The sequence below is a fragment of the Hibiscus syriacus genome, unplaced genomic scaffold, assembly GCF_006381635.1.
Source record: "Hibiscus syriacus cultivar Baekdansim isolate YM2019G1 unplaced genomic scaffold, ASM638163v2 tig00117056_pilon, whole genome shotgun sequence".
NCBI lineage: Eukaryota > Viridiplantae > Streptophyta > Magnoliopsida > Malvales > Malvaceae > Hibiscus > Hibiscus syriacus.
In genome coordinates this window covers 851,425-870,230 of record NW_024063539.1, presented here as the reverse complement: position 1 = coordinate 870,230, position 18,806 = coordinate 851,425, and the positions used below count along the sequence as shown (strand labels likewise).

At 34.6% G+C, this 18,806-nt stretch overlaps 1 protein-coding gene across 3 annotated transcripts; it reads left to right on the top strand.

The window, feature by feature from the left end:
• The first annotated feature begins 1,264 nt into the window (after positions 1 to 1,264).
• Positions 1,265 to 17,574, top strand: LOC120198642 (lipid phosphate phosphatase 2-like). Of its 3 annotated transcripts, XM_039199945.1 has the most exons (9): positions 1,265 to 1,274; positions 13,822 to 13,845; positions 15,427 to 15,647; positions 15,766 to 15,853; positions 15,951 to 16,060; positions 16,165 to 16,258; positions 16,787 to 16,975; positions 17,076 to 17,135; positions 17,355 to 17,574. In XM_039199945.1, exons 3-9 carry the CDS (start codon positions 15,432 to 15,434, stop codon positions 17,543 to 17,545), a joined length of 948 nt encoding a protein of 315 aa, XP_039055876.1. In that variant the 5' UTR covers positions 1,265 to 1,274; positions 13,822 to 13,845; positions 15,427 to 15,431; the 3' UTR covers positions 17,546 to 17,574. The 3 variants fall into 3 exon arrangements, with proteins under 3 accessions (XP_039055876.1, XP_039055877.1, XP_039055875.1); XM_039199946.1 differs by lacking the exon at positions 1,265 to 1,274 and having other exon boundaries at positions 13,828 to 13,970; positions 15,432 to 15,647; XM_039199944.1 differs by lacking the exon at positions 1,265 to 1,274 and having other exon boundaries at positions 13,828 to 13,970.
• Positions 17,575 to 18,806: the final 1,232 nt, after the last annotated feature.

The window sequence follows — 18,806 nt, the reverse complement described above, 5'->3', positions numbered from 1 at the left end:
ATATTTATCACGTATACTAGTTCCTAGTTCCATCACACTAGCATATTTTCATATATTCATGTCACCCCTCATATGATTTCATATTCATATTCTATATTTCATATTCTTTCTTATGTCATTTTCATACTTCTTATTTCATATTCTTATGAAATCATATTGATCATTTTAACTATTTCATATTTAACACATTTATCTATTTACACCACTCATATCATATATATATATACTGTAACATGTCAATACATATGCTCATTCATACATATAAACCATAACAAACATGGCACACACACTTCATATACCTAATATAGATATCTCGTAACTCATTCATATAAGCTCTAATCTGGAAAAGACTTACCACAATCTGCATAGTATATCCCATAATGTATATGGTATGAATATCATATTTAATAATATTGAATGAATCATGTATCAAGATATTAAATCTAGACTTATCGCAATTCTAAAACTGAATATACTAATATAATCATGTTATGCACATGCACTCACCTTAGCCTTGTTTGAATTGAATCAATTCTAACCCTTCGATTACTTTGAAGCAAAGTCACGTTCAATATCTACATAAGCATAATTTTCAAGATGATTATCAGATGCCTAAGTCTTGAAATTAACCTCTAATAGCCTACCAATTTAAGGGATTAATAGTTTAGTTTCTCTTCTTTCTTCTTCTTTTTTTTCATTATGGGGAATCGGTTCCCCCCTGGGGGTATCGATTCCCCTCTAGCATTCTGGAAATTCATTCGTTTGAGGGGGATCGATTCCCTTGAATGGGTACCGATTCCCCTAGCCCAGAAATCCCATTTTGAGCTCGAAAATCACCTTATTTCAGCTCAAACCTTCCTATTTCACTTCCTTTAATACTCCTAACTTTAATACACATACTTAAACTTATTTCGATTCCATAATCACTTCTTTAACTTCAAATCTAGTCATTCCTATGAAATTACAAAAATTATACTAGTTTTGCAACATGTTCAAATTCCTATTCTAACACACTCCTCCTATCCCTTAATTAACTTGATGACAAGTCAAATTCAAATTCCAATTCCAATATAAACTTTATTTCGATATTTCATTCAAAAACTTCAAATCTTTAAATCCTCATAAACTCTTCATTTTGTTGTTTTAAAGCAAATTAATCTTTCCTTAATCTTACTTAGCATCTAATAATCAAAGCTAAACTTAAATTTCAGCACATAATCAACTCAAGAGAAAACTCACCTTTGCTTGGCTTCACACGTGAAGAAGAAGAAGAAAAAGAAGGGAACTCTGGAAACCTCTAAACTTTGTTTCCTTCCTTCCATGTGTATCTATATATACCATATATTATTATTATATTTTTCTTTTCTTTACTAATGACCATAATATCCTTTCATTCCTCATTCTTTTCAATTTGATCTTACCCCTCATTTCTCATATAAGTCTTTAAACCACTCAATTATTCTAATTTAAATCACCAAATTTTGAAACCTTACAATTTAATCACTAACCCGGTATTGAGGATGTTACAAATCTCTCCTCCTTTTAAGAAAATTCGTCCTCGAATTTCCATTACACATATCGATAAGAACATATCTTTCAATGTTCTCATGCTCCTTTCTCTACTTTATTCCATTGCAATTTGTAATGAATGATTTGCTTTCACTTCCCAAAGAACCAAATCCATTTCTAATTACCTTATAACCATACCCAATCTCTTATTCCATCATTCTATAACTCAAAACACAACCCTAAACCTCTTCAATTGTTATTAAACGTATACTTACGAAATCAATCAATCTTTCATAACATTATCTACCATTTCCTTACCCCCTATCAACTTATAATTCACACTTTACACCCCTTTTTCATTTAATTCCCTATATATATACTCCTTTATAAATCACTATCTCCTTACTTATCCCTTGAGAACTATCTCCATTAGATTAACAGAGAATTAAATTCCCTGAATTCGAATGTAACACTTCTAACATATCTTGTTTACTTTAGCACTGTACCTTAATGGAATTGTCACTACACTATTTAAAAAAAATGACTTCTAACTAAATTCGCAATTCTCTTACCCATTCTCTACTCTTATATGGTTATACAAGCTCATATCAACTAATATCATAAAGCATTTACTGTACAATAGAAGATACCTGCTATTATCTCTGGATCCTCATTGTCTTCACTGATATTGAGATTATATACTCTAGCCGTAGAGCGCATTTCCTGTTGAATAGAAAATTCTGTCTGACTTCTTCCTCTACCTCTACCCCGTCCTCTCTGGAATATCGAAGCAGATCGCTCCGACTGCACAGGCTTTCCTGTACCCAATGGACAATCTCTCATGAAATGTCTTATTTCCCCATATCGAAAACAGGCTCCAGATTCAACTCTACATGCCCCACCATGATATCTCTCACAAATCTGACAGTGTCTCTGTTGTACTCTTCCATCACCAGACTTTCCTAATTGAGTCTGTCTAGCTCTCATCTGATTTGATCCTCTAGCAGAGGATACCACTGATTCAGACCTTACTTGGTATTGGAACCCAGAATCTCTACCTTTCTTGGGTGGTACAGAGCTCGACGAAGCCCCCATTCTTTTGGAAGATTGAGCTTTCTGATCCCCAAACCGCTCATTCTGAGCTCTTTCTAGAGCTTTAGCACGATTTACTACTTCCTGAAACGATGACAAGTTCAAAACAATCAACATCTCTTTTAGCCTTGGTCGTAGTCCTTCAACAAACCACTCATATGCTTCTTTCTCTGTCAGAATCAATTCGGCCGTGAATCGACTTAACTTGTTGAATTCACACTCATATTCATACACAGTGCGATTCAGCTGTTTCAAATTCAAGAATTCTTGCTTCATTTCCCTGATGAACTGATCTCCTATATACTTGTGCTTAAACTCTTCTAAAAACAAATACCATGTTTTCTGATCATTTGGCATCCTATGAATAACATTCGTCCACCAGATTCTCGCTTGCCCACGGAGTAAAGAGACCATCCCATCTAGTTTCTCCATATCAGAGCAGTGGAGTCCCTCTAACATGATCTTTACATCATTAAGCCAAAGGTCCGCAACAACAGGACCTTCTTCGGCTTCACCTTTGAACTCTGGAGCTCCTAATCCCTTTAACTCTTTGGCTATATTAATCCTCTGCGTTGAGGATGCAGGAGTTTGGAATGTGTCAAAATAGTGCCCAACGTCCTGAAGAATACATTTTGATCTTGTACAGGCACTCCAAAGGGTGCCTGTCCTTCACCTTGCCTGGCCAGGGCAAGTGAATTACTACTTTCAGCTAATATATCATCTCTCGCTTCACCCCGAGAGCTATCTTGTCCTGACATCTAATAAGAGATAACCAAATATTTCTATCAGCTAAACAATACTCATTACTCTATCAGATCAGAAGTTCTTACTACTATGTTGGCATGAACACTTTTTAAGACACTCTGGACTCCGGTTCATGCCGAGAATCGACTAAACCATAGCTCTGATACCATTAAATGTAACACCCTCAACCCGTATCCGACCCGGATACAAGTCGGAGGTGTCACATTGACTTTTCAAACTTTAATCTTTTAACGAAAACCAATGAAATTTAAAACTTTTATTAAAATAACATTGTCACTGTACACGAGTTAACCAAAACAAGACAAAACTAATCAGAGCATTTGCAACTACCACTTTTCTTACATGCCAACACACTACATGCAACAAAATACCTACTGTGACTTTACTTCTGATCTGACCGCTAAGTAGAGATAGATTGATCTGTAAATTCCTATTCTTGATTCTCCTGCTCTTCGAAACCTACGTGTAAAAACACTTACACGCTAAGTCATAGACTTAGTGAGGCATAATTACATAATAAAGAATTACTAAAATATACACAGGTCGTCTACTATCCAAACACAATTATACTATCATCCCATCATGTATTATACCACATATGAGCCAATATAAATCATAATAATACCATATTAAGATACAATTATATACATCCTCGTTATGTCTTATTTAAGCCCATACACACTATTGAGAACCCAAGGTATACGAGTATTATGAGGTTGTGCACACGTATGCTGTCACCACATCTCAATGAATATTCCGAAAGACCTATCCAGAGGTCATAAAGATCCTCAGTAACTATCCAGAGGTCATAAAGATCCTCGATAACTATCCAGAGGTCATAAAGATCCTCGGTAACTATCCAGAGGTCATAAAGATCCTCGGTAACTATCCAGAGGTCATAAAGATCCTCGGTAACTATCCAGAGGTCATAAAGATCCTCGGTAACTATCCAGAGGTCATAAAGATCCTCGGTAACTATTCAGAGGTCATAAGATCCTCGGTAACTATCCTAGGTCCGAAGAACCTAGGTAAACTATCCATATGTTCCTTAGAACATAGGTATACTGTCCATATGTCTCGAAAGACATAGGTAGTTCTTCGACTCTTGGCATATCAACTATACTTACAGTTCTCATAACTCATATCATGGCATTGTCTTTTACCTTATTATATATTCATACATCATATCACATTTTTCTTTTTCTATAGCTCTTTATCACATGTTCATATGATCATCTTATTACCTATACCTTTTCATATAACCATTACATACATACATACATGTCATCATTTATGTTTTTATCATACTCCTATAGTATTATCCTTCATCTCTTTTATCTCTTGTTCATTTTTCATCCAATAACTTAGATAAATGTATATTTATCACGTATACTAGTTCCTAGTTCCCATCACACTAGCATATTTTCATATAATTCATGCCACCCCTCATATGATTTCATATTCATATTCCATATATTTCATATTCTTTCTTATGTCCTTTTCATACTTCTTATTTCATATTCTTATGAAATCATATTGATCATTTTAACTATTTCACATATTTAACACATTTATCTACCTATTTACACCACTCATATCATATATATATATATATATATATATATACTGTAACATGTCAATACATATGCTCATTAATACATATAAACCATAACAAACACGGCACACACACTTCATATACCTAATATAGATATCTCGTAACTCATTCATATATAAGCTCTAATCTGGAAAATAGACTTACCACAATCTGCATAGTATATCCCATAATGTATATGGTATAAATTCATCATATTTAATAATATTGAATGAATCATGTATCAGATATTAAATCTAGACTTATCGCAATTCTAAAACTGAATATACTAACATAATCATGTTATGCACATGCACTCACCCTAGCCTTGTTTGAATTGAATCAATTCTAACCCTTCGATTACTTTGAAGCAAAGTCACGTTCAATATCTACATAAGCATAATTTTCAAGATGATTATCATATGCCTAAGTCTTGAAATTAACCTCTAATAGCCTACCAATTTAAGGGATTAATAGTTTAGTTTCTCTTCTTTCTTCTTTTTTTTTCATTATGGGGAATCGGTTCCCCCCCTGGGGGTATCGATTCCCCTCTAGCATTCTGGAAATTCATATTCGTTTGAGGGGGGATCGATTCCCCTTGAATGGGTACCGATTCCCCTAGCCCAGAAATCCCATTTTGAGCTCGAAAATCACCTTATTTCAGCTCAAACCTTCCTATTTCACTTCCTTTAATACTCCTAACTTTAATACACATACTTAAACTTATTTCGATTCCATAATCACTTCTTTAACTTCAAATCTAGTCATTCCTATGAATTGCAAAAAATATACTAGTTTTGCAACTTGTTCAAATTCCTATTCTAACACTTCCTATCCCTTAATTAACTTGATGACAAGTCAAATTCAACTTCCAATTCTCAATATAAACTTTATTTCGATATTTCATTCAAAAACTTCAAATCTTTAAATCCTCATAAACTCTTCATTTTGTTGTTTTAAAGCAAATTAATCTTTCCTTAATCTTACTTAGCATCTAATAATCAAAGCTAAACTTAAATTTCAGCACATAATCAACTCAAGAGAAAACTCACCTTTGCTTGGCTTCACACGTGAAGAAGAAGAAGAAAGAAGGGAACTCTGAAACCTCTAAACTTTGTTTCCTTCCTTCCATGGTATCTATATATACCATATATTATTATTTTTCTTTTCTTTACAAATGACCATACTATCCTTTCATTCCTCATTCTTTTCAATTTGATCTTACCCCTCATTTCTCATATAAGTCTTTAAACCACTCAATTATTCTAATTTAAATCACCAAATTTTTAAACCTTACAATTTAATCACTAACCCGGTATTGAGGATGTTACACTTTTGCTATTGTCGAAGGAGAAGATACATATTCTTGGGCTTTTTTCCTCCGAAATTTACGTGTACATGTTATCACGAGGGAAAACATCTGTGTCATTTCAGATCGCAGAGCTGGGATCAAAGTAGCAATAGAGTCTTTGGGTCCAATGTGGCAACTAGGGCTGGCAATGGATCGGAGATGGGTCGGGTGGAGCTTCATCCGCCCCATCACCCGCGGTCCAAATCTCCATCAACACCTTTCATCACCTACAAAAAATTTCATCCATATCCGCTCCATCCATCATCCACGGGTGGAGCGGATGAGAAATGGACGATACTATGAACAAAACCTATTTTTACATCCTAAGCTCAAATTCTTCTAACATTCATAGAAACCAAACATTGATACTCAAATATTCATAGAAACCAAAACATTAAAAATAAATTTTCATCAAATTCAAACAAAAACAAAATGGAACACAATTTATATAGTCTTGTGCACTATGTTTGTGATACATTTTTCAAATGAATAGATGCATCATGTATAGTCTTGTACACCAATTATAATATTCATCAACAAACTATCACATCTCGAAAGTCCTCTCCATCCTAGTATCAATAGGGATAAACCAATATTAAAAAATTAGACATATTTTCAATGGGATAAAAGTCAAAATTAAGTGAATAAGAATATTTACCGAGTTAGCATATGTATCAAGCACTACACTTGATGAACTTCCCTCGTCTTCCACATCAAAATCATCCTAGATAGTAGCACATACATGTGCATTCTCAATAGAAGCTTTTGAAATCATATATCAAACAAGACATCCAAAAATTCAAAATTAGAATATTAAAATTCCTATGTATGATTTTAAATAATCACATTAATAGACTATTCTACATAATAAAGTAAAGTCAATGTATAATAAAGTAAAGTATATTTATCTGCCATGTATAATATATATATATATATATATATGGATGGATATATTAATGGGTGGATGGATGTTACGGGTGATGGATCGGGTGATGGGTCAAAAAAATTTCATCCATATCTGACCCCGACCCATCACCCAATCCATCCATCACCCGCCAATCATCCGTTTCATAGCGGGTTTTCATCCATTTATTCGGGGCGGGTGGGTGGATAATCCACTCACCCATGGATAATTGCCAGCCCTATTGGCAACCACCCTTTGTACAACATAGGTATTGTCTCCGACACATTGCTGCGAACTATCATGGAAGGTACAAGAAGAATGATAAGTGACAATTAATTGTGCGCATGGGTAAGTGAAAGCAAGTTAGTAAGTTATAAATTTTTTGATCATTTTAATTTTGCAAAGAAAGCAAGTTAGTAAGTTATACATTTTTTGATCAGGTTACGAACTACTTCCTCGAACGTTTGAATCAATGCTTCAAGATTTGCGGGCGAAGAACGAGGAAGGATACGATTACATCAGCCTCATCGATAAAGAAATGTGGACGAACGCATATGATGGTGGATATCGATATGGACACATGACGACCAACTTGGTTGAGGCAATCAATTCAACCTTAAAGGGTGCACGTCACTTACCTGTAGCGGCTTTGGTAAAAACTACATATTTTCGTTTGGGGGTACTTTTTACAAAGCTCGGGGGACAAGCTCAAACCTGAATGCAAGACGGTCATGTCTATCACCCTAGATTAGTTGCAGATATACAGAAAAAATTGCTGCATCAAATGGAATGTCTGCAACAAACTTCTCTAGAATGCATGAAATGTTTCGTGTCACAGAGTTGTCGCGACCTCTTCAAGGGATTGAAGTTGTGTCGTTAAGAGTAAATCTAAGGGCCAGAACGTGCGACTGCGGTTTTTTCAAGCTCTGAAGTATCCATGCTCTCATGTGATAGCAGTTTGCTCGCACATACGTCAAAACTATAACCATTTTGTGGATCCTGTATACCTATTATCTGAAGTTTTTAAGGTATATGAATTTGAGTTTCCCCCCATAGGTAATGACAAAGATCCTGCTGAGATTCAAGATTGGCTTTCGATTGTACCAAATCCGAGTTTATTGAGGGAGCGTGGTCATCCAAAATCCAATTGAATTCATTGCGATATGGATATTCGAGAAAGATCTATACAAGACAGAAGATGTGGGCATTGTAGAAACCCAGGACACACGAGAAAAACATGTCCACTTCTGTTGTCATCAAGTAACAATTGATGAGGAAATGATGTATTTGTTTATCAAATAATAATTCTTGTACTTTAATTTGCATTTACTTCAAGTTAATGATAACCAAATTGGTATTTGAATATAATTTTAAATACATCAAACTTACAATAAGTATTAAATGGTAAATGATAACCAAATTACAATAACTGATATTAAATGGTAATAAACAAAATTAACTGAAATACATTAAAAAAAGTTCAACAAATTTAACAAAATAAAGTAAGTATTAAATGAGAAATAATAAAAAAATTACAATTTAACAAAATAAAGTAAATACAAATATAATTAAAAAAATCTATCGATGCATGCGACGCGAATGTGTTCCTCAGGGCGGTGGTTGTCGGTCTCGAGGAGGATTTCTTCATATCACTGGTTCTAACTCCTTGTTGTCATCATCATCACCGTCGTCATCGTCGTTATCGTTGTCGTCCTGAGCAGATACATTAGGTTGATGAGGAGCTGATGACGATGAAGCACCTCCATAGAATAAGGACCCTGGAGGTGTATGACTGACTATCCCACCGGCCTGCGAAAACTGGGAAAACCCAGACATCGCTGAGTTTGAAAACTGTACAGGAGGTGTCTGTGCTGCGACCATGGGTGATGAGGCTAAACCCGCCAAATATCCAGTATATGAACCCCAAGTTGGATCTCCAAAAATAGACCCATAATAGCCTCCAGGAGGGGTCATCTGTGACGGTGGCGGCGGCGGGGTCATAAAACTAGGTGAAGGCGGTGACAGCGATATCTGGTAATGAAAAGGCGATATCGGCATCATATATGGCTGCAACATCATAAATGGCTGCGGTGGCTGCTGTGAAGGTCCTGCTGGTGCAATTGAGGATGAACCGGAAGCACATGCTCTCCGTCCACGAGTCGGGGGACGATGATGCTGTGTCGGATCAATTCTCTTTTGACGTCGTGGAAAGGTATGCTCTCGTGCATCCTCGGGAAGCAGAAACAGTTTCCCGTTACTGTTGAACCACTCATAATAACCGCCAGTATACATCAAGAGGTCATAAAAAATGGGCTCTCTACGGGGAAGACACCGATGTTGATCCTCCCACAAAACGACCCACTCATGATGCCTCATCAGCCAATCTGTATCTGTCTTGTCGATCTAAGCTATGCAACTCGTCCATATTGCGAGGTACTTCCGGAATTGGTTGAAAACAACCAAATTGTCAGAGCACGCGATCAGTGGATTGCCACTCGACGGTCGCATAACATATCAGAAGGACTATCGCCATCCAAACATCTAATGGACCCCTCAACTCAGGTGGGATTACCGCCCTCACATCATCAGTAGAATATGACACCCATTCAAACTAAAACAAATAATATAAAATTTTTATCAAAATAATAATCTAATTATATAACTATAATATAAAATCGATTTTTAAACATTAAAATTCATACCTGTATGCCAGCCTTATGATCGATTAGCACCCTAATTTTTTCTAAATCATCAGGCAGCTCCTGATGATTTTTCCTATAAGTATACCACCTATTCAAGGAAAAAAATTTATTATATGTTGTATAAAATTATTAATATACAAAATCATTTTTATAATTACCTCAGAAGTAGTGGAAATACGAATGGGTTCTTCACAACGGGACATAAAAAGGGCAATCGATACCATGCCCAAGACTGCAGCAGCAGGAGACATCCGCCGATAGCATTATGCCTGTAGTCAGGGCTCACACATCCCTGTACAGCAAAGCCAAAACTGCCGAGCCCCAACTGAATGATCCGGCGAGACAAAAGTCGCTAAGATGTCGCAACTACATGCAGTGAACTAGGTTGCGCGATTTGTCCAGCATCAACAACCCTCCTATCAGCTGCAGTATTCATGCCCGTGCATACATCTTAACCTCATCCTCAGATGTGTCTGCGCTCAGCTCCCGAAAATTGGCATCTAACCAATTTAATGGTATCCTACATTCGATAAAATTTTCCGGGACACGTCCTAGACTATCCCGACACAAAGTAGTCCAAGAACCGGAAGCTATCCCCGATATCACATCTCCATCCACCGGAAGCCCCAGGTGCATAGAAACATCCTCAAGCGTGATCGTGCACTCTCCGCACGGAAGATGGAATGTGTGGGTCTCCGGCCTCCACCGCTCTACTAAGGCAGAAATCAGGTCTGGCTCTATCTTAAAGTAACCCTGATATCTACCTATGTAACCGAATCTAGCCTCTACTAAATACGACAAGACACGACTGGGTATCACTAACTTAAGATTCCCAATAAAAGGATCTAATACACGGTCATTCTCCTAAAAATAAATAATTACAAAAATTAATTCTTAATCTAATAATCATGCATTAATAAATCAACAATTATTAATAATAATTTAAATTAAATTAAAACGTTAAAATGTTACCGTATCAGCAAAGTGTCGAGATATTTAATTCTTAATCTAATAATCATGCATTAAATAAATCAACTAATTATTACTAATAATTTGAATTTAATTAAAACGTTAAAATGTTACGGTATCAGCAAAGTGTAGAGATATATGATTTCCATCCGAGCGAAGTAGACTGCCTTCTATTATGTATCTGCAAAAGAATTATATTACTAAAATATTAAATAAAATACTTAAATAAATTAAATATATAATATTAAAAATATTATAAAATATACCTTAAAAAGAGAGAGTATTTGAGAGAAATTGAGAGAATTTGGTGTGATAAAAGTGATTTAGGATGGAGGAATTTATAGGGAGGATTGGGATGTGGACGGACGGGTATTTAGGGGTATAGCGCGCCCCCTGCACCGCGCTATACCCTACGTGTCAGATAACCAGGTATAGCGCGGATTAGGGGGCGCTATACCCACGTGGCGCCAAATCACCGTATATCGCGGGGCAGAGGGCGCGCTATACTTCACGTGACGCCAAATTAGTGTATAGCGCAGTGCAAGGGGCGTGCTTTACTGCTACGAGTGTTAGATCGGGAAATATAATCTGACCGATTTTAGATCGATAAATATACCGATCACCAGTGATTTTTTGGGAAAGACACCGATAGATTTTAGCTTAATATAAAAAGTGCATAAACTATTTTTATTTTCTTATTTAGGAATTTTAATTTTTTTTGATCAATACAATTGCGTAACGTTATAAAAGTTTTATTCTAAGTATCTATACCATAACAAATGTTAAAAAATTCATTAAAAATCAATTAACAAACCAGTGTTTAATACGTGGGTTAATTTTTTATTTTTTATTTTAAAAATACCTTAAAAATATTATTATTATTTTTTTAAAAAAAAACACCATGTTTTTGAAGAAAAAAATTTCAGAAAATCCCCTAAATTTTCTAAACCTCTAAACTTACCGACCACCCTTTGTCTGTCGGCTCCTTCGCAGTCATTACCACCCCTAAATCTCTATCCATCGGTCAAAATTTCTAAACCCACTTAAATTCCTAGTCGTCGCCACTGTAAGAAAAAGAAAATTATCATCAAAAGCTTGCGTTAAATGATCCAAAGCAAATGCAACAATGAATTAACGTAAGTTTTGGTTAATTTGCCCTCCAAAACCAAATGCCTTGAATAGCAGCCTCAAGCGCGTTAAACAACAAATGAATAATAGGCAAATATATGGGATACAACGGTGGAAAGGAGAGATTATAAATTTAGTGTTAGGCATTTGGATTAAGAATGTAGTGTTAGAAATTTGGGTGCGAATTTTAAGGATTTAGTAGATTAGGATGACAACAAGAGTGACAGTTAATTAGTGGGTCTCTGTTTTATGATGGCGAGCGACAATGACCGACGTTAGTAAAGGGATGAAATTAGAGATTTAAAGAGTTTGGTTTTTTCCTTTTTTGTATTTTAGAAAAAATATTTGGGTTTTTTAATAAAATATTTTAATTTTTTTTTAAGAAATATAATAGTTCAAAATCATATAAATAGGATATGTGTCATTTAACGGACTTTTTAATGACCATTACAATTGAGATACTTACAATGATAATGTTTGTAAAGTTAAACATTTAAATTAATCGAAATATTTTTGGACACCTAAACAACAACAAAAAGGTATAGTTTTAACATTTTTTTATACGAAAGCATAAATTTTTGCATGTTTTTATAACTTTAACTTATTTTAAACCCTTTTTTTTATATAATTCTAAATATTTATATATCTTAAATTTCAGTTGATGTTAAGGGTCAAATTCAACCATGAATAATTTTTATAAATTTTATCCAATTATATATTATAAAAATAATATTATATAAAATCTGAAACTTTTATTGTTGTATTCGAATTATTTTATATCATATTATATTGTTATTTTTTCTTGCGTTAATATCCTATTTGTTGTAGATGTTTTTCTTTGGGAAAATTTTATAGATTAAATTGGGTAAAGTATACAAATGACCCTCAACTATAGGGTGATATTTTATTGAGTCCCCCAACTATTAAAAATTACAAAATGATCTACTAACTACATGATGTTACTTTGTCAGTCCCTTACTATTAAAAGTTACAAAATGATCATTCGATTATTTATATGTTATAAACGTGTCCTTTTTTCGTTAAATAATTAGCAGTCATATGAGCTGGACGTTAACTTGTTGATTGAAATATGATAAAATTTGATTCTAGAACCATCAAGTCAGTGATTGAAAGTAATGACAGTACCATCAGACATCATTAAAATATGATTCTATCATTACTCAATGAGTATGTTAGCATTCAGCGTAGACAATTGCTAATTTTTAACGAAAAAAGACAAGTTTGGAATATATGAATAGCCATTTTAATAGTCGATGATTCAATAAAATAAAGTCATATAGTTAGAAGACTATATTATAACTTTTAATAGTCAGATGACCTAATAAAATATTGCTCTATAATCAAGGGATTATTTATATACTTTACCCTAAGTTTTTAATTAGTTAAAAATTAACATGTGCCTCTCTTAATTATTATTTATATAAAACCTCGTATTCGGGTCCCTCGACTGTACCGTTGGTTCGCCAACTCACCGTATAGAGATTTACCAAAAAACAACTTCACTACATAAATTAAAATAAAAAAATAAAAGATGCCGGTTCTCCCCATCAGTCCCACCTCGAGTTGGACGCGATTTTGAATTTTTTTTTCTTTCTAAAAAAAGAAAAAGAAAAAGATTTTTTTTTAAGCATGCCACAAATTTTCAACGCGATTTGAAATTTAAAGCTTCGAGAAAGCAGTTGGACAATGATATAATGAGAGATAGAATTAGAGTAGCTTAACGCGCTTTTTGGTTCGCTGTCGACTGTAACTCCGTTCGTTCGTCTCTTCCATTGGATCTTTATTTCCTGAAGAAGTTTAAATTTTCCGACGGGTTGGTTCATATTATCGCTTAGTTTCTGTTAGATCAACCAACTTTTTACTTTCCTTTCCTTTTTGAGCTTTTTTTTGCTTGTTTGTTTGCTGTGGAATTGAAGGCAAATAAACGGAAAGACGAAGGTAGAACTCGAAACAGAGTTTTGCTTGTTTTACTTCTCAGGACCGATGACAGTTTTGTGCGAGTGTTTGTTTGTTTTCTTTGATTGTTTGTTTTGGATTTTCCCTTTCCTAATCTTTTGGAGTGAAAAAAAGGAAAATATATGACACAACTGCTTGCACAAAATTTCTATTTATGTTTTTCTTTTCTTTTTCCTCAAGATTAACCCACGAGTTTTAAAGCAATGATTCTGTTGGTGTTCGTTCTGGATGTACATGTTTTATTTAAATTTTTATGACCCTTTCTAAACAAGCTTCGTTTAGCTAATCGATTTGCATTTCTATTGATAAGGGAGGGTTTTAGATGAAGTCGATAGATTTGATTTATATTTTTCAACAGCTGAGAAAGGCATGCTTGTTGTTGTGGAGTCAACATTGCAATTGATGGATAATGGTGTTGACTCCAATTAGCTGTGCTTTGGATTTGTGAAGCTTCTTTCCTTTGAGGAACACCGATTTTTAGAAATGTCTGAAGCGAAGTGCCCTTTGTTGAAGCAAAGTAACCAACATTGAACTGTGCTGAACATCCATCCATTATTGTTTCCTTTTCATTTCCTTGATCCACTTGTTGCGGAAACTACTTTTACATTTAGATAAACGTTGCCTTTGCATTTTTGGTTATGTTAGTATTTGTGATTTGTCTAACATGGGTATCATCAATTATTCTTTTTTAAGTTTATCTCCATACCTATATCCAGATATGAGTTGGATATGGGTGTTGGATACAATACTTCAAAAGAAATTATGAGTTGGAGGAGTCTAGTTCTTTTGTGTTTGTGTGCGTGATTTAGTTCTATTTGTACTGAAACAAGAATGACTTAAGTGGAACATTTGATTTCTCTTTTCAACTGCAATTCAATAGTGGCTTGAGGTTCTTGACTGATCTGGACAGGAGCAAAGCTTTAGTGATTAATTAGATGCCTAGGTTGGGTCCCTGGTGATTAGTTTCATCCTGGAGCCGAATTATGATTTTGAACTAGAAAACTCATCTTACTGATAGTGAGTGGAGCATTGGAAGGAGCAGAACAAAGCTTTGTTTTTTTTTTTGGCTCTGTTCTCTGTTGGTTTACATAAGTTTGTTTTATTTTATGTATATTTTTCTTTATATAAACCCTCTTCGTACTATTCATTATGAATTTTGCTCTACAATGTTTGAATGTGTCAATTTCTTATTATTAGATTTTTGATTTATTCTTGTATTATTTGACCTCTACATCCTGCCAAATTAGCATTTTATTTCATTGTTGTGGCTGGTTTGTATTGCCCTCATGGTCATTGTCATGGTCCATGTTTTCTTGTTTGCTGTCTTAGTAATTGTAGTCTTTACTGTATTCATGTAACACCCTTTTTCTTTTGTTTTAGCATATCAATTTCGTTTTTATTGTCATGTATTAACCTTTTTTGTATGTTTTAAAATCAGTGAGGATGCCAGAGATCCAGTTGGGTGCTCACACTGTTAAGTCCCATGGGGTGAAAGTTGCAAGGACTCACATGCATGACTGGCTCATTCTTTTGCTTCTCATTGTCATAGAGGTCATTTTAAATGTTATAGAACCATTTCACCGCTTTGTTGGAGAGGATATGATGACTGATCTGAGATACCCACTGAAAGACAATACTGTTCCCTTTTGGGCCGTTCCTGTATGTTCTAGCTTTGAGACATACTGTCATGCTAGGATTACTTTCTGGCAACAGAGTTTGTTAAGATTCAGTCAATGACAATACTAAAGTATAATGATCATGTTCTTGCTTATAACAGATTCTTGCAATACTGCTGCCGTTTATTGTCATTATTGTATACTACTTCATCAGAAGGGATGTTTATGATCTACACCACGCCATACTGGGTAAAATTACTTTTCCCCTTGAGATTCTGAAAGTTCATCATCTTTTGTTTGAATGTACTTGCATTTAGTAACAGTTGGTGCCTGATTGTATATTCAGGACTTCTGTTTTCTGTGCTTATCACTGGTGTTATAACTGATTCTATTAAAAATGCTGTTGGTCGACCTCGTCCAGACTTCTTCTGGCGTTGTTTTCCTGATGGAAAAGGGGTTAGCTCCCTATGTTGTGATTTTTTTTTAATTTAAGTTTGCATAATCAAGTCTCAATCAATCCAATAGTTTGTGAACATGCAATCGTTGCATCAATGATGCAGGTGTTTGACCCTGTGACAAAGGATGTTATGTGTACTGGATTAAAGAGTGTCATCAAGGAAGGCCACAAAAGTTTTCCCAGTGGTCACACTTCGTGTAAGCAATCTAATTTTTTACAGCTTCAGACCATTTTCATCATGGTCACACTTCATATAAGCACTAACTGGATTTCCCCTGAATATTTTACCAGCACAAATCTGTCTTCATCATTTCATTTTCATTTGGCGTGCTTCAGTCATTTTCATGAATGGACACAGTTTCAATCATCTTTTGTAGACTCTCACATCCATAACCACATCCTTATTAATAAAGATACATGCATGTATCCAACACGAGTATGCTAGTTTTTTTTTTGGGTAATTTTTCCATGTATTTGAAGTATCCTTGGAGACCATATCTTAACATGTTTTGGAATGGACATAACATAAGGTTTCAGTGCCATTACATGACATTCTTTTGTTATTTTTCTTGTTTTAAGCCCCCCCTGTTTCCCCTTATTATTGCTATCTGCTACTTTATTATTGGGTGTACAACTGTACAAATATGAACCGTCATAATTTTTTATGCATGCATTTATTTTATCTAGAAAATGATTTTAGAGCATCTTTTTTCTTGAACATGCAGGGTCCTTTGCTGGTCTTGGATTTCTTGCGTTATATTTGTCTGGAAAAATCCGGGTATTTGATCGCAGGGGCCATGTGGCAAAGCTATGCATCGTCTTCTTACCATTACTTATTGCTGCTTTAGTGGGAATTTCTCGAGTCGATGACTATTGGCATCACTGGCAAGATGTTTTTGCTGGGGGACTTCTAGGTTTGTCTTCTGGGCACTTCATTTTTCTTATTACTTTTCTCTTTTATGTTCCTTACGTCTCCCTGTCCTTTTCCTTTTGTTCTGTTTCCTCTTTTTACAGGGATAACAGTTTCATCATTTTGTTACTTGCAATTCTTTCCAGCGCCATATGAAGTAGATGGTATGTTCCTTCCCCATTCTCTATCTTCTTTTGGCATGTAACTACGTTACTTAGGTCTGAATACGGTATCCGTTATGGCACGTATCCAACTTGAATTTGTTGATTTTTTTCTTCATATATATGTTTTTTCATGTATCCAGAAGGTCATTGGAACGATATATACACGAATGGATATGTGTTTTGACTTAGTTTTGTATTTTGTTGTAACGGACATTGCAGGCTGGGGACCTCATGCGTATTTCCAGATGTTGGCGGAGTCTCAAAATGCAAATCCATCCAACGCGAATGTACAACAATCGGACCTGGAGGGTGGATATATGGATTCACAGCATGAGAGGGAGTTATTAAGAGTCAATACTAATGACTCCAGCCCTATTCTTGAAGGAACGAACGGTATGATTAGATATTGAAGTATGGAATGTTGTTGTTAGAGTGTACATAAAGATCATCAGATGTCCATAGCGTTTGTGATCAGTACGATTATTTTGGTCTTACACAGTTAATTAGACGTTGAAATGTGGATTTGCTTCTCTATGTATGCCTATTTGTTAATTCGTTTCTGATATTACGTTGGACCTTATAATTCGTGTTTTTTTGGTCATATTTGTTAATTCAATTTCATGCCATGCTTGGATATGGATTTAGTTCGGGGTGAGTTGAGTTTGAGTTTTTGTCCAATCCAATTTGACTTGATAAAAAATAATTTTCATTTGAAACCCGAAGTGACTCGACTTTAAAGTGATTCTATCCGACTCGAAATTTGATCTGTCTTTTGAAATAAATCTCAATTTGATTCGACCTTATATATATTAATTTTAATTGATAAAAATGAATTAAATTAAAAAAAATACAGAGAGGAGTATCATTATAATTATATTTAAATATGTAAGGTATGATTATAATATTTTTTGGGTTAGGTCGGTATTTTTTACTTTAAACTTATACTTGACTCGATTTGAACTCGTTATCTAAAAACTCCAATCCGATTTAATCTATATTTTAATATGTTTTTAGAAAAACTTAACCTAATTGAATCGGTTAGGAATCTATCAGATTTGTATCTCGTACATGTCTGTAATTATGTTTAGTTCTTGTTTCCAAAATGTTCTATATTTATATAACTGTGAAGGTGTAAGTTTATCATATAGATTTTGATATTGGTATAAGGAAGATATGTAGTCGATCATCAAAGTACTATTTTTTACCTCAAATTTAATGTCAATAATTAACTGTCATACTACAACAACAACAACAACAAAACTCAATTCCCATATTTATGGGGTAAGGGGGAGGTAGGGTAGTAGGCTGCCCCCAACGCCAGGTTGAGAATAGCTTCCGTGAAAGACCTCCGGCAGTCAAAAAATTAAAAATATAGATAAAATGCAATGCATGTATAAATAATTACATAAATACATAGCTAAACAGTATTCATATGAAGTCATTAATACCATATGTGCTTCTGTAATGGGGAGTAATCCCTGCAAAATAATCCCTGCGAAAGAATCTCTGTATATAGACAGAAACATAAGACCCGGCTAAATTTATACAGAGGGAACATGACGAGAATGATACACAGAAGACAACGATATCAAGCCCAGTTCTAATCATTCATAAATACCAATAACAGAAAAGTATAAAAGTAAAGTCATGGAAATTACTACAAATGCCTTT

What these genes read in the sequence shown, in the direction of transcription:
- LOC120198642 (XM_039199945.1), top strand. Translation starts at nt 15,432, where the DNA reads ATGCCAGAGATCCAGTTGGGTGCTCACACTGTTAAGTCCCATGGGGTG. An exon ending in TCTACACCACGCCATACTGG is followed by an intron (nt 15,854 to 15,950) that starts GTAAAATTACTT and finishes TTGTATATTCAG; the next exon opens with GACTTCTGTTTTCTGTGCTT. An exon ending in AGCGCCATATGAAGTAGATG is followed by an intron (nt 17,136 to 17,354) that starts GTATGTTCCTTC and finishes CGGACATTGCAG; the next exon opens with GCTGGGGACCTCATGCGTAT.